The sequence below is a fragment of the Trichosurus vulpecula genome, chromosome 7, assembly GCF_011100635.1.
Source record: "Trichosurus vulpecula isolate mTriVul1 chromosome 7, mTriVul1.pri, whole genome shotgun sequence".
NCBI lineage: Eukaryota > Metazoa > Chordata > Mammalia > Diprotodontia > Phalangeridae > Trichosurus > Trichosurus vulpecula.
The window spans coordinates 257,928,352-257,943,869 of NC_050579.1; the positions used below are offsets into that span (position 1 = coordinate 257,928,352).

At 41.6% G+C, this 15,518-nt stretch overlaps 1 protein-coding gene across 1 annotated transcript in view; it reads right to left on the bottom strand.

Moving 5' to 3' along the window:
* Positions 1 to 609: 609 nt before the first annotated feature.
* PIK3R5 (phosphoinositide-3-kinase regulatory subunit 5) overlaps positions 610 to 15,518 on the bottom strand; it is a 90,596-nt gene continuing 75,687 nt past the window's right edge. The window contains exons 10-19 of the mRNA XM_036769369.1: positions 10,273 to 10,969; positions 9,828 to 9,990; positions 8,886 to 9,011; positions 8,322 to 8,450; positions 7,502 to 7,595; positions 4,522 to 4,598; positions 3,862 to 3,955; positions 3,574 to 3,656; positions 2,843 to 2,955; positions 610 to 2,648 (exon numbers count right to left, since the gene is read on the bottom strand). Of these exons, the coding sequence (XP_036625264.1) occupies positions 2,501 to 2,648; positions 2,843 to 2,955; positions 3,574 to 3,656; positions 3,862 to 3,955; positions 4,522 to 4,598; positions 7,502 to 7,595; positions 8,322 to 8,450; positions 8,886 to 9,011; positions 9,828 to 9,990; positions 10,273 to 10,969 (1,724 nt within the window). The 3' untranslated portion in view covers positions 610 to 2,500. The remainder of the gene's footprint in view (positions 2,649 to 2,842; positions 2,956 to 3,573; positions 3,657 to 3,861; positions 3,956 to 4,521; positions 4,599 to 7,501; positions 7,596 to 8,321; positions 8,451 to 8,885; positions 9,012 to 9,827; positions 9,991 to 10,272; positions 10,970 to 15,518) is intronic.

Below are 15,518 nucleotides of genomic sequence, written 5' to 3' on the forward strand. Positions count from 1 at the left end.
TAGAAATTCTTCAGAGTCTAGCCAAAGGAGCAGACATGAAGAAGCTCTGAAGATCCCAGGCTCAAGGTCTCTATTTTGGGGGAAGGAACATAACACTACCTTGGAAGCCTAGAAAAGGATTAACTCAAATGGAGCAGCCATTAGTGGCCCCACCCATCAGTGAATTGTTGTAGAATTGTTCCCAAAAGAAAAAGTCCAAAGTCCAGAATTGTTAGTTGCTCCAGGCACCTGTGCCTCTTTGCTATGGTTCTCTTAACTTTGTGTTCACCATGGTAGTGTCCATGACATGGACACTGTGTGTTCCTTGGTGGAATGTTATGTTATTATTCCTGCTTCACTTTGAATTTAGTAAGTGTTTCTAATTAAGACTAAATGGAGTTAAATTGGCTGCTTTGTTAAAAGGGAAGCACAATGGTGGGGGCTCAGTAGCTATAGTGTACAGTAGGAGTGTATTCTTCCAATCAGGGTAACTTCTAGATTCCTGAGAGAAAGAGTTATAGGAGTGGGTTGCTCCTCTGGGAATGCCAGACCTGTCCAGAATGAGTGCAATCGAATGAGTGAGATAGTCCAGAGAGAGTGAGAAGGGTGGAGGCGTAAAGAGATTGGGTGTCCTAGTCATACCATATTTTTATTTCCAGCACCAATGCAGTTCTTGGCATAAACTTGACACTTTAATAAGAGAAGAAATCCTGTACCTGGTTATCACTCACTTTATTCCTCACCTCTTCTCCTTCCTGCTTAGCTAAAACCTATTCTCCACCTTAAAGATTTCTCTCCTCAATTAAGGGATGGACTTTTAATTTTAAATTCCATCAGAATTTGCAGAATCTCCAAAGTGAAAGAAAAGTCAGATGTCATCTAGTCCAACTCACACCTTGGAAAGGATCTCCCCTACATCATCTCTAACAAGTTGTTATGTAATTTCTGCATGAAGTCCACCAGAGATGTGTAAGTCCCTACCATCCCAGGGAGTTCCCTTCTGGATAGTCTTTTTTTTTTTTTAATGGACCCGTGATCTCCTTGGTGTAGGGAACTGTTTATGTGGAAATTCCCCCAACAACTGGACAACAGTTCTGCAACTTAAGAGTTCTAGAGGTTGCCTGGGGTTAAATGATTTACTTAGGGTCACATGGCCAGGAAATATCAAAGGTAAGACTTGAATGTTAGTCTCCTAGACTCTACCCACTGTCATATTTCTACTGTATGTACGATGAAATACAATAAACATTATTAAGTACCTGTTGTATGCAGAGTTCCGTTAGGAAACATTTTCTCAGATCATACTAAAATTGGACTCTAAACAACTTCTACCCATTGCTCCTAATTCTGCCTTCTATGGTCAAAGCCTCAGACCTTCAGACCCTGTTTCACATGATAGTCCTTCAAATACTTCTTTCCTCCAGGCAAACCATCCTGGTTTGGAGTCCCCTTTCTACCAAAAGGGCCTATGACAAAGGAACATAATGTATGTACATTATGTGGACCCTCAGTACATAAAGAGTGATGCAATACAATAGAACATAAATACAAAGCTCTGAAACCATGGTACAGGACCTTGATTCAGGTGAAGCTTTAGTATAACAAGATCTTTTTTTGGTGCTTTCTTGGATCAGGCCAAGATGGAGCTGCCTTAGACCAAACTCCCCACTATAGTGAGTTGTTTACAGTTAGATTGAGGTACCATTAATTCTTCACTATATTCTTAATTATTAACTATATATTTAACCGTATAATTAATCTACTGCTGCACATAAAGTGTCATGTATTAACTATAATGTAAACTCCTTACATATCTCATGTCTTCTCCAACCTTTAAAATAATGCCAGGCACTTGTTAGAACCTTGATATGCATCTCTGCAGAGAACAGAGTTCTAAAAAGGCAGTAGGGTGGGGACTGAATAGCTTTCTGGAACACGATTTCCCCCCATTTGTTCTCCACTCTCTTCCCAGCCTCTCAAACCAGGGTCTGGAATGAAAGAACAGAGAGCGAGCATTCAAATGCTATACATCAGCCAAGGCACATAACTTAAGAACAACCAGGCCCTGAGACAAAATCATAGATTTTAGAGCCAGATGATATATTCCAGGTGCCTAGCCGTAGGGAGGGGTAAGGGATTCTCCATTTTATAGATGAGAGAACCAAGGCCCAGAGAGAAGCTAAATGACTTGCTTAAAGTTACTCACCTACATAGTCAGAAGAAAAGATGGACTTAACCCTTACCACCTTCATACCCTCTCTTCCCCCTCCCATATGAGCAGAAGACAATCTCTCTCTACAGGGCTAAAGGTTTGTGTCTTTTTCCTGCTGGGAAAAAAACAAAAACATCATCAGGATCGCATGTGGAAACTAGTTAATTGATAGTGAATTCCATTCTCTGTAGGAAAAGCCACAACTGCCAGTCCTAGCTCTCTGGACTGGGAGGGCTCTGGCTTGGGAAGTGGGGGTCCACGCTTGCTTGTGATTTATCAAATCCAGATGAAGATCATGAGTTTGCTGTGTTAGGGCAGAGCTCCACTGAAGGTCATGATGGGCAAACACAGGAAAGAGCAGAGGTCAGGTGAGTTTTGAGGTGGCAGGAAGGAAAGTCTCTGGGGCTGTGGGCAAAGGCTGCTGTTCTCAGATTTGTAGCACGGAGAGACTTCACACCTGTTGGGGAGGCCTTGGCTCAGGGGAGGATCTGATGGTTAACAGCCTCCAGTCCCACCCCTCTTCCCATCCATTCTGAGAGATGGGTTAGTTTGGGAGAAAGGAAAGATGTGGGGCAGATGCAACCCACTCCTCCCCCAACACACAGCCGCAGTTTTTCCTGGGGCAAAGTTATGGACCCCTTCTTCCATTACCTGACCACACTCTGCAGGATTTTTCGCTCATCCTGATCCAGACAAACAGCAAAAGAGCAACTATTGGAGCCAATGACCTGTACCTTGTCCACTTTAACCTGTGATGTGCTGATCTGTGGAGAAGCTTTGGATCAGTGACCCAACAACTAGGCCAGGGGTCAGGAGAAAGGGAGATAGAATTGCCAAAGCCCGCTCAGGAATCCTTGACTTATCCTCTCTTTCTTCAAGCTCCCGTCATCTTCCTATGGGCATCTGCCTAACTTGTTCCCATGGAAGCCTGGACTCATCTATCTATACGGCATACAGTCCAAAGCATCAGGGCCAGAAAGAATGAGACCGACAACTTGGGCCAAAGCCATAGGTGTCTCTCTCTCTCTGTCTCTGTCTCTCTCTCTTTCTCTCTCTCTCTCTCTGTTCTTGGGCCCTGGTGCATGTTTCCTTTAGAAAGAAAGGCAGGAAAATAGAAAATCAGAGCTAACCACAGTTCTCCAAATTCCCTGAGCTTGAGCTTCTTCTAGTCTCTGACCTGAGGATTTTCCAACAAAACAGACAGCCTACAAATCATTCCCCCACAAGTGCCCCTGTATTTCCTTTCCTATACATGTGATTACATGTATGACTCTGACTTCATTTCCTTTCTCTCACTTTGTTCCCTGATGTCCCCCAAACTTTTACTGGCCACCTGTGTGTGAGAGTGGAGTGGAGGCCAAGGAGACAAAGGATGTTAATACCTGGTTATAGCTCTTCTTGGACTTAGAGTTCTGTCTCTTCACCACCTCAGTCAGGGTCAAGGTCAGAGATTCCATGTTAGAATCTAAACAAGAAAGAATTCTCAAGTCATGAACATAGGCTCTGGAGCTACCCTCTGCCTGTGGTCAATGTACAATACACCCTGAAAGAGGAAGAAGGTTAGAGCTGGCCCCCAGAGAACTGAGGTGTTGACTCCTAGTAGCCACTGACCCTGCCAAGTACATAACCCTTACCTCTTCCTTCCCCCAACTCAATCCAGTTTCACTTACCTAACTCCTCCAACTTTTTGCAGGCTTTGTTAAGGTTGACAGAGGTGCACACTTTCTCCATATTGTTCCAGCGGCTCCGTCCACTAATGGCCCCCTGTAAGACCACATAAAAGTAGCCAATCTCAACTCCAAGGAGGCCCTTCAGCCCTACTCCAAATGCACACCCTAATTACCAGTTAACATTTACATGCAGAGATAACGATCCTGACCATTATGGTGTTTGCATGTAAGTAGTTTAGTCCAAGTGATCCTGCAGTGATATTTTTCCAGCAAGCCTTTGTCTGATGCCTCTTCACCAAACATTTGTGCATTAAGTTTGTAGTCACATATATTAATATTATTTTGTACATTTCTTAAGTTATTTTTACCTCGGTGTCATAGAACTATAGAAGGTGAAGACTTAAAGGAAGTTTAAAGACAGTCTAATCTAACTCCTGCATTTTCATACAGGAGAAAAATTAGACCCAGACACGTGAAGGGATTTGGTGGTCAAGGTCATATATGTAGAGATGGAACTAGAACTTTTCTAGATTCAGGAACTAAGATCCAGAAAAAACAAAGGATATGGCCCTGGATAAAATCTCTGGTCAAAGAAAAGCCAGAGAGAGAAGCAGTTCACAATTCTTGCATTGGCTCAGTATTTAGAGAGTCACCCCTTACCTTGCTATAGATAATCTGTAGTGTAAGTGGGATGGCTTCTCGGTCTCCATCAATGCCCAGTCGTTTACTGCCGGGACCTATATGATACAGATCCAAATTTTTCAATCCAAACATTTCTTCCCTTCTCTCCGCACCCACATGCACAGATGTCTTATGATTCTACTCACCTCTCCTTCCTTATACCCCTCAACTCCAGGCCTCAACAACTCCTTTCTCTTAAATCTAGACCCTTTTCTTCCCTTCTGCTACCAGAAAGTCACACTTCATGTTCAATGAAAACCCTCTTTGCTTTAAGGAAATGTTCTTGATTTGCTGAATCATAATCTTTGGAAACCAGGCCAGATCTGGACAGTCATTTCACCCCAGGCATTCCCTCAGAGCCTCCATCACTCTCTCATCTGGTCTCACCAATCCCTGCCTATTAAGAGCAGCTAATGAGAATGATTACAAGTAAAAGAATCCAAAGACACAGACTCTGAAGGAAATCAGTTGGTGTCCAAATGAAATTGGATTGGAGGTCAGGAAGAACTCAATACAAGTTGAAATATGACTTCAACCCTGCAGTTTTTTCCTTTATTTTTATTTATTATGCCTGGGAAGGTAGGTGCCCTCTCTGAACTGATAGTGTTTTCTGTGCTAAAATTTTTTAATTGGTAATTTTGATTTCAAAACATCATTTATACATTGAACATAAAACCAACTGAATCTCTTAAAATGTACAAACTTCCAAAATAAAATAAAAGAATAATTTTGGCTGATAAAACATGCAACTTTATACTCTGATAGTTTTTCATTTGTTAAAAAAGGAGAGACGTATCTTTTAAAACTTAGTACCACCCAGTAAACCAAGAGCAGGCCTTGGGGTGAATGAACCAGTGGCAGCAGTGGCAGTTTCCAGACCTCTCAGCCCACAGTGCCAAAGACAACTTAGAAGGTCAGCAGGAAAGGTCTCTCGCACCAAGGGAAGAGGGGAGAACAATCCAGTGCAGGCTGTGCCAGCATGGCCCTGGCCCCAGCAAACTAGGAGCAGGCCTTGGGAGCTGCTGAATAAGCAGTGGCAGTGGCTGCTTCCAAAGCTCTCAGCCCACAGGCTGTAAGGGGATCAAACAACTGGTCAGAAGATTACCGGGGTCTCTTTGCTAGCACTGAGGCAGGACTCTGCTGCTTTGCCCATACTCAGATCCAGGTTGCAGTCCTGGGTGGCAGTCCCAGGATGAGGAAGAGCACTAGCACACCAGAGGTTACAGCCACAGTGAAGCAGGGACCCTCCTCACAGTCCAGGGCAGAAAAGAGTACTTGTGGTCACTCACAGACCAGAGCACAGGTGAGGAGAGTAATAAACACACCTGTCTTTAGATAATACTACCTTGGAAGAACTGAAAACTTACAGGTCCCTAGAAATATCTGAAAACAGCTGCATAAAACCCCTGAAGCTTGGGACAAGAGTGTGCCCGCCACCCTGGAAGCAGAGCCCTAACTTTGTTAAAACAAAGAGTTTAAGGTCAAGTAATAGGCTGGGAAAATGAGCAAACAACAGAAAAAATTCTGACCATAGAAAGTTACTATAGTGACAAGGAAGATTAAAACACACACTCAGAAGAAGATAACAAAGTGAAAGATCCTATATCCAAAGCATCCAAGAAAAATATGAATTGGTAGCAGGCCATGGAAGAGCTCAAAAAGGATTTTGAAAATCAAGAAAGAGGTAGAGGAAAAATTGGGAAGAGAAATGAGAGTGATGCAAGAAAATAATGAAAAAAGAGTCAACCGCTTGGCAAAGGGGACACAAAAAAATACTGAAGAAAATAACACCTTAAAAAAAAGACTAGGTCAAATGGTATAAAGAGGTCCAAAAAGCCAATGAGGAGAAGAATGCTGTAAGAAGCAGAACTGACTAAATGGAAAAGGGCACAAAAATTCACTGAGGAAAATAATTCCTTAAAAATTAAAATGGAGCAAATGGAAGCTAATGACTTTATGAGAAATCAAGAAACAATAAAACAAAGCCAAAAGAATGAAAAAATAGAAGACAATGTGAAATATCTCACTGGAAAAACAACTGACCTGGAAAACAGATTCAGGAGAGATAATTTAAAAATTATTGGACTACCTGAAAGCCATGATCAAAAATAGATCCTAGACACCATCTTTTAAGAAATTATCAAGGAAAACTGTCTTGACAGTCTAGTACCAAACAAAACAAAAATTAAATGAATCCACCAATCACCTCCTGAAAGAGGTGATGAGCCCCCTGTAATATTTTAGCCAAATTCCAGAGATCCCAGGTAAAGGAGAAAATATTGCAAGCAGGCAGAATGAAACAATTCAAGTATTATGGAGCCACAGTCAGGATAACACAAGATTTAGCAGCTTGTATAGATTTGTTGGTTGTATTAGGGCCTCTTTCTTGCTTATTCAGTTCTTCAGGTTTTGTCTGTTTTCTTGTAAGGGTTTCTTTCCTTTCCCCTCTTTTGGTTGTTGTTCTTGTAAAAGAACTGTAAAGTTTTTGGTATACTTGTCCTCGCTTTGGAGGGATACATGGGGCCTACTTAGACGTGATTCTACCATTTTGCTGCAAGTCTCCTAACATTATTTTTGAATGTGTCCACAATGCTTCCTCTAGGAGTCAGTTTTTCGAAGGAATGTTAGAGATGAAAGAAATGCTATATGTAGTCCAACTCCCTCATTGTATAGAAGATAGTGAGGATGAGACTTGCCCCAAATTGAATAGGGGTTAAGTAAATAGCAGAGTTGAGACTAGAATCCAGGTCTCCTAACATCCAGTGTGTCAGTGCTCTTTCTGTCTTGGACCATGATGCCTTTTGTTTCTCCAGACCGGTGTGGCGCACTACTTTTCAGCCAGAGCTAAAGACTACCTTGACATTGTTTTCCGTATTGGATGGGAAGGAAGAGAGAATGCTAAGGCTATCGCCACCACCTATCGTGCCTTCCCCAGGCCTCTTAAAAAGGTAATACCTACCAGAAGCCTTGATGGCACGGACAGCTGCAGAGTGACCCAGCTCCAGGGAATGGATAAAAATTTCTGTCGTCTTCTCCCCACTGATGAAGGTCAACTACAGAAAAGAATGTCTGTGATCACAGGGAGCCAATGGGTGCTGTTTACACACTGGCCTCCCTTCTTCTTCTTCTAAGGCCTTCCCTTCTGACATATGCCAAAGAAGAGGCCTTGGAGAGGGAGTAACTAACTCCAACAGACTGAATTCAAGTTCATGCCAGTTCCCCAAGAACCCAGCTTCTCTTTATAGACTTTAGAATATTAGAGATAAAAGGGACATTAAAAGAACATCTAATTCTGCTTCCTCACTTATAGATGAAGAAACTAAGGCCAAATGAAGGGAAATAATCTACCCAAGGTCCCCCAGTTGCAGTGCAGAGTTTTTGGCAGGTAGGCAGTGCAGTGGATAGAGTGCTGGGCCTAGGGTCAGAAAGATGTGAGTTCAAATCCAGCTCCAGACATTCACTAGGTGTTCAACCCTGGGCAAGTCTGTCTACCTCTGTCTGCCTCAATTTCCTCAACTGTAAAACAGCACCAACCTCAAAGGGTTATTGTGAGGATCAGATTGGGTACAATTGCCTGGTACACAGTAAGAACTTAATAAATGCTTGTTCCCTTCCCCTTTTCCTTTTTCTACTACTTCTTCATTTAGATAATCTTAACTACACAATTTGTTTGATCGGATACCCCAAAAGAGATGGTGCTAATGGCAATTTGCAAATCAGTATGGTGTGGGAAAATGCAGTAGGGAGGAAAAAAGAGGAGGGAAACTCTCCCCTCTAACCTCTGTCTGATAGACTTGCAGCAGGACTGGTCTTGTGGCAAAGCGGCAGTAATAAAGCAGCATGTCTGCCAGGATGGGCAGCTGCTCCTGGGCACTCTCCAGTGGTCCAGCCTCAGGCTTCAAAGTCTGCTGCAAAGAGAAATCCGAGACAGAGATGGCATCGGCACGAACAGCGTGAAATGGGCAACATTAAAGGAGGAGGATGAGTCAAAGGGAAGTGGCTCGTCCCAGATTTAAAGGGACAGGGACTGGAACGGAGGCTTCTATGGTATAGGGAATTCCCGGATGAGGAAACTTCCTCTTACCAATGAAGATGCACCTTCTCTGCAGTGTATCATCTTAGGAGAGTTACCTGGATCACGGAGAAGTAAAATAACTTCCCCAGGGTCTCACAGCCAGTATGTCAGAGGTCTTGCTGGCTTCAAGGCCAGCTCTCTATGCATACTTCCTCCAGGCCCAATGACGGCTGATAGGACCTGAGCCCAAGTAAGGTAAGGGATCCCCAAATTTAGGTCTTGAGGCAAAATCCTCCTTCCTCCTCCCCTTTTCCTCTGACCTGCCTACCTGACACAAGACATCAGTGGGCAGGTGCATCAGTCCCAGCACGTTACGCTCATACCAAGGATCCAGCATTCCGAGGTAATGGGAAATGTCATTGGTGCTGTCCTCCCATGAAGCCAGAGGAATGTCCTATAGTGGGAATAGAAACAAGAGGGGTGAGGCTCAAGATTCTCATTCCATGAGGCAGAATCAACCCTCAACTAAAGGGAACCATCCAGCAGGGAGATGGAATTAGACAACTCCTCCGGAAACCCACATCTTTTGTTTCTCCTTCTTTTGAGTTTCTCCTATGACTTAAAAAAAAAAAAACTTTTGATTTTAATGGTGTAAGAAACTGGTAGGCAGTACGGAAACTGCAGATGAGCAACTTATCTATAACCTAATGAGATATCTGGGGCACTGAGAGTTTACATGACATATGAATGGACAAACAGCTAGATTATGACAGAGGGAGGGCTTCAATCAAGGTCTTCCTGACCCTCAAGCCAGCTCTCTATCCACAATGCTAGACTGTCTCTCATTGTTATTATTATTATTAATAGTATGAACAACCTATTTTAAGGCTTACATACATTTTCTTCACAACAGATCTGCCAGGTCTGTATAATTCTTTTAACTTTTCATGTTTATACTTGTTTCCAGTTAGATTTTAAGCTCTTGCATGGCAAGGACAGTGTCTTTTATTTCTTTATACATCCCATAACACTTACTAGCAGTGTCTAACACTGCTAGTCTAACACATATTAGGACCTCAGTAAATACTGGCTATTGATTTGATTACCTCAAAAATAAATGATTCAAAAAATAGCCTCCCACTCCATCTTTTCCCTCCTTCCCATGTCCCCATTCTCGTTCTTCCCTCTCCCGTCCTGCTCCCTAAGTGGAGACATTTGTTATGTTAGTGTCAGCGTATCATCCATTTTCTCTCTGAGGCTCAGCACGTACCACTGGAGTCAGATGCCTTAGGGAATCTGTGGACATGAGGTGGGACTGGTTCGCATGAGCAGGAGAGGTACTAGATGTAGGCTGATAATTTCGTTTTACTGGGATATAGAAGAACTGGAGCTTGAAGTACCGTGTCAGGAGTGGGCAACTGCTTTCCAACTTCCTGGTGTGAGGATAAGATAAGTGATAAAATGAGCATATGGCACCCTCCCTCATCACCATTTTCTTTAATCCTCTGGCCCTTCACCTGTGGGCCTGCCCACAGCACCTGAGAAACAGTCCAGGATGTCTTAGTGCACAGAAGCGGACAAAGCCATCATGCTGACTGTGTTCCCAACTAGAAAGCAATCCTTTCCTCTACAATTCCTCTGTCTCTTGGTTACCAGGGCTGATCATAAAGGGCCTGAATGGGGGAGAAAGCAATGCTCCTTCTCCCACCCCTCACCGGAGATTGCTGTAAGCACGGGCAACCTTCCCGGAGATCCGGTCTGAGCCAAAGACCACAACACGCAGTGTGGAGGCCTTGGAGTCCTCGTCGCCACTAAGGAAGGGCCTCCGATGTCGATGACGTGTGGCAGTGGGGTAGAGCCAGCTTGAAAGGTGGCTCTCCAGCACATGCTGGGGAAGGGAATGGGAACGTTGGGAACAGGAAGAGAGTGGTGAAGGTGTGTTTAAAGGGCTGCATAGACTCCCCGTCCGCCGAAGAGGGAGTGTGCCCAAGCCAGTCCCTTTCACCGGGCTCTGGGAGTCTCTCCGAAGCACCATATTGCTTTTGCTCTTTAAAAGTTTATAGATTCTGTTAAGCTTTCTCCCAGATCTTTGGGGTCCTTGTTCCTCCTGGCTTTCTTTCCGTGGCCGATCAGGGGAACTTTCATCACTGTCTTCCATGTAACCACTGTCCATGTAGTCTGAGAGGCCTGAGACAAAAGAGGTCAGTACGTGGCTTGAAAGGCCAGGGACAGAGGTCGGGAGTGAAGCTGTTGACCTGGTCAAGTCTCTGAATGCCATAGAAGTAGTAGAGAGTAGGGAGTCCCGCTCAGCAAAGCATCCATCTGCCTCCAAGTCTTCCTCCTCTTCTTCATCCTCAAGGGTCTCTGGCTGGAGCAACTCTCTTTCCTTAAGCAGAATCTCCTTTAGGATGTCTATAGAAAAGCATAGGTGTATCTCAGATCCTAGTCATATGTAGCCCAAAACTCAGCAGAAGGGACTGCTAGGTTAATACCCCTTGTTCTGGAAAGGGAGCATTAACCCCCCGCTCCCTGACTTTTTGGTGAGAATGCCCCTCTTTCACTTCTCATGACTTCTCACAATCATACATTTCTCCTCTCCTTCCCTTCTGTCTCAGAGGAGGTGATATCCTAGCCAAAGCTACTCTCCCTCCTTGTGCTTTTGATCCCATGTTCCCTCCTTCTTATAGGTCTTTGAACTAGTAATCATCCCTTTTCTTTAATGCACCTTTTAATTTCTCCTCTCCAGACAGGCTCAGGTCTTTCCATCAGAAAACAAACAAGACAAAAGCAAATAAACAAAATAAAAAAATGCCTTGTCATTGTTAGGAGTTTTGACTTCCTTATCTAGTTACCATCCCCATTCCTTCTGACCGTTCATGGACAAACTTCTTAATAATAACCAACATCTATATGGTGCTTTTAATTTTCCAAAACACTTTCCTCACAATTACTCAAAGAGGGAGGCAATGTAAAAATTACTATTTCATTTTGAAGATAAGTAAACTGAGGCTTACAGAAGTTATATGACTTGCCTAAGATCATATATCTAGCCAATGACACAGCTAGAACTTAAAATTAGGACTTTCTATAACAAATCCAGCATTCTTTCCACTGTACCATGCTGTCTCTTCAAAAAATTGTTTTAAAAAAAATGAAAAAGTTGTTTATATACAAAGTCTTCCCTTCTTACCACCCACTCTCCCTTGCAACTTGGCATTCTTTCCACAGAGCACAGTGCCAGACCACATAGTAGACACTTATTAAATGCTTGTTTATTGATCAGTTCCCACAATTCTATTGGAAAGATTCTCTGAAAGTTCTCTAGTGACCTATTTGCCTTTTATCCCATCCCCTTCTTTTGGCATTCTAACACTTTGACTTTTGAGGCATAAAGTTCCCTTGGTTTTCATCCTACCTGTCTAACTGTAACTTGTCTATATTGGCTATCCTCTTCCCAAGCCCTTAAGGTTGTGTTTCCCAAGATTCTGTCCTCAGTTCTCTCTCTACAGTCAAATGTGCCAATATATGTAACGCACCTGGCAAACATCAAAGTGCTATATGAATGCTAGTCATTACTTTCCCATCTCATTTCCATGGCTTAGAGTCATGGATGTAGAAGTGAAAGAAACTTAAAAGGGCATTTGGTTTAATCTCTTCGGGTTACAAATGAATAACTGAGGTACTTAGTACCTCAGTGTAACTTGTGTGTGAAATGTGTGAAATGTGTTACTTGCCCACATTTACACAGGTAGTGGCAGAGTCAGCATTTGAATGCAGGTCCTCTGATCATACCTTGTCTCTTGTTTGACTATCATCTCTATCCAGATATTTCTGAATACCTACAGGGCACTGCTGTCTGCATGTCCCAATGGCATTCAAAGCTCAGGCATTCCAAACTCATGTCCAAAGACATCTTTTCCACATAACTTGCTCCTCTTTCTAATTTCATAAAATCCATTGGGGCACCACAATTCACTCATTCTCATGGTCAATATTTTGGTTTTTCTTTTCTCTCCTCTCCATTTCTCATATTCAATCAGTTACTAAGTCCTAATGATTCCAATTTTCTGATATTTCTCAATATTTCTTCTCTGCTACCCTAGAATAAGTTCTGAGCTACTACAATGACCTAAAGGTATTTTCATCTCCACTCTCTTCTACCTTCAGTTCATTCTCAGCTATCAGATTAAATTTTCCATAGAAGAAAGAAACAAGACAACATAGTAGACAAAGTACTGAACTTAGTTCAAATTCCTCCTCTGATATTTACTAGCTATTTGAAACTGGGCGAGTCATTTAAGCTCTCTAAGCCTCAGTTTCTACATCTATAAAATGGAAATAATAATATGTGTAGTAGTTAGTTTATATGGTTGTTGCTAAGGCTCAAATAAATTGTGTTTTGCAAACTTGAAAGTGCACATATATGAAAAGTCAACCAAAAAATTAACTGAAACAATTCATTTAACAAAGTTGTATGATATAAAATAAATTCACCTAAATCATCAGCATGCCTGTATGTTTCCAATAAAACCCAAGTAGGAAAACCTAGATAGAGAAATTCCATCCCAAATAACTACAGAAGCTACAAAATATTTGGGAGTGTGTCTACCATGATGCACTCAGGAACTATATTAATCCAACTTTAAAACCTCTTTGCAGAAATAAAGATAGATCTAAATAATTAAGATCTAAACATTAATTGTTCATGTGTAGCCAAGATGATAAAAATGACAATACTACCTAGATTAATTAACTTACTCAATGCTGTGCATAGCACTATAAAAAATAATAGCAAAATTCATACGGAAGAACAAAAGGTCAAGAATCTCAAGGATAATAATGAAAAAAAGTAGGAAGGAAAGGGATCTATCAATGCTGGAGATGACATAGCAGTACTCATTAAAATTATTCAATATTGGTTAGAAAATAGAAAGGTTCATCAATGGAACAAATTAAATACACAACATACAGAAGCAAACAAGCACAGTAGCATAATATTTGACAAACCCAAAGACCGCAAGTATTGAGGAAAAAAACTCACTACTTGACAAAAAATTCTGGGAAAACTAGATGGAGTCTGGTAAAAATTAGGCTTAGATTAATATGTCATACCACATACCAAGAAAAGCTCCAAATGGATACATGACCCAAATATAAAAGGTTATATCCTAAACACATTAAAGGAGCAATGAAGAAACTGTTTTTAGAATCTATGGATAGGGAAAGAATTCACTAGTAAGCAAGTAATTAAGAAGATGATATAAGATAAAATAGCCAACTTTCATTATATAAAATTTAAAAAGTTTTGTGCAAACAAATCTAATGTAGTCAAAAATTAGAAGGGAAATTAGTAAATGATAAAGGTCTCATATCCAAGGCCCTCTTACACGTCATCCTCCCTCCATATACTCTGATCCAGTGACACTGATGATCTTGCTGTTACTTTTCACCTTCACACTCTGTAAATCGTTGGCTATCTATCTCCCATGCCTGGAATGCTTCCCTTCCTATCTCCACCTCTCAGCCTCCTTCAAGTCCCATCTTCTATAGTCAGCCTTCCCTAATCCTTCTTTATTCTAGTGCCTTCTTCCTTCTGACCTTTCTAATTTATGCTATTTGTAGTTTATCTGTACGTGGCTGTTTAGACGTTCTCCTCCCTCCCCTATTAGATTGTGAGCTCCTTGACAGCAGATGCTACCTTTTGCCTTTCTTTGTATCCCCCAGTGCAGTGCCTGTACCATAGTAGGAACTAAATAAATATCTATTGACTAAATGACTATAAGCAATTGATTCAACTTTATAAAACTATGAATGATTCCCTAACAGATGAATGGTCAAAGGATTAAAATATGTAAAGGGCTATCAACAACCATATAAAATGCTCTGAATCATAGATACTTAGAGAAATACAAATTAAAGCAGCTCTGAGGTTCAATCTCACATTCATAAAATTGGTAGATGACAAAAGAAGAAAATAATAAATATTGGAGGGGCTGCAGGAAAACAGGTACCCTAGAACTGTTGGTAGACTTGTGACTTAGTCAAGATATTCTGGAAAGCAATTTAGGACTATGCTCCCAAAGTTACTGAACTGTGACCTTTGACCCAGTGTAATGGCAAGCAAAGTGGGACTTTTTGCTGTTTTTTCTTTTGGACTGCTTCTCAGCACTAAGGCAATCGGGTGCCTTTGATTGAGTCTTGCCTTTGTTTGAATCAGGAGTCTTTGATTGAATCAAGAGTCCTTGTTTGGAAACAGTATATATACTCTGAGGTTAGCATTTTGCTTTGGGGTTCACTCATTGGAAGAGTGTTTGTGTGATTTGGCCACATGAGAATCTGGGTAGCTGTTAAGGAGTCCCTCAGCTTTGAAAACCCAGATGTCAGTGCTTTTCTCTGGTAACTATATGTATTGCTATAGTCAGACAGTTAGAAGCCTGTCTGTTGATTTGTGCTATTTTTTCTGTTTGTAATTTCTGTTTGTATTTTCTCTGAAGTTCAGCGTGCTGACTTTTTCCCCTGAACTAAGTGAATGATATATGTATGTTTAATTAAAGTAAGATTGTTAACCCCCGAAATAGCTATCTTTCTTTAGTAAAGCAGATCTAAGAACCTGCACTAGCAGCCATCCTGGGTATGCCAGTGTGGTTGCACTTACACCCAGCTATACCATTCCTTGCTCAATAGCCCAAAAAAAATCAAGAAGAAAAAGACCCATATATATAAGAAATTTTTATAGTTGCTCTTTTCATAGCAGCCCAAAGTGGTAAACTAAGGGAGTGTCCTTCGATTGGGGATTGGCTAACCAAATTAAGGTATTTGAATGTAATGGAATGATCATGCTATAACAAATGACAAAAGGGACAGTTTCAAAGGAAACTGGGAAAGTCTCTATGAACTAAGGAAGACTGAAGTGAGCAGAACCAAGAGAACAAGTTATACAGTGATAACAAAATTATAGAGA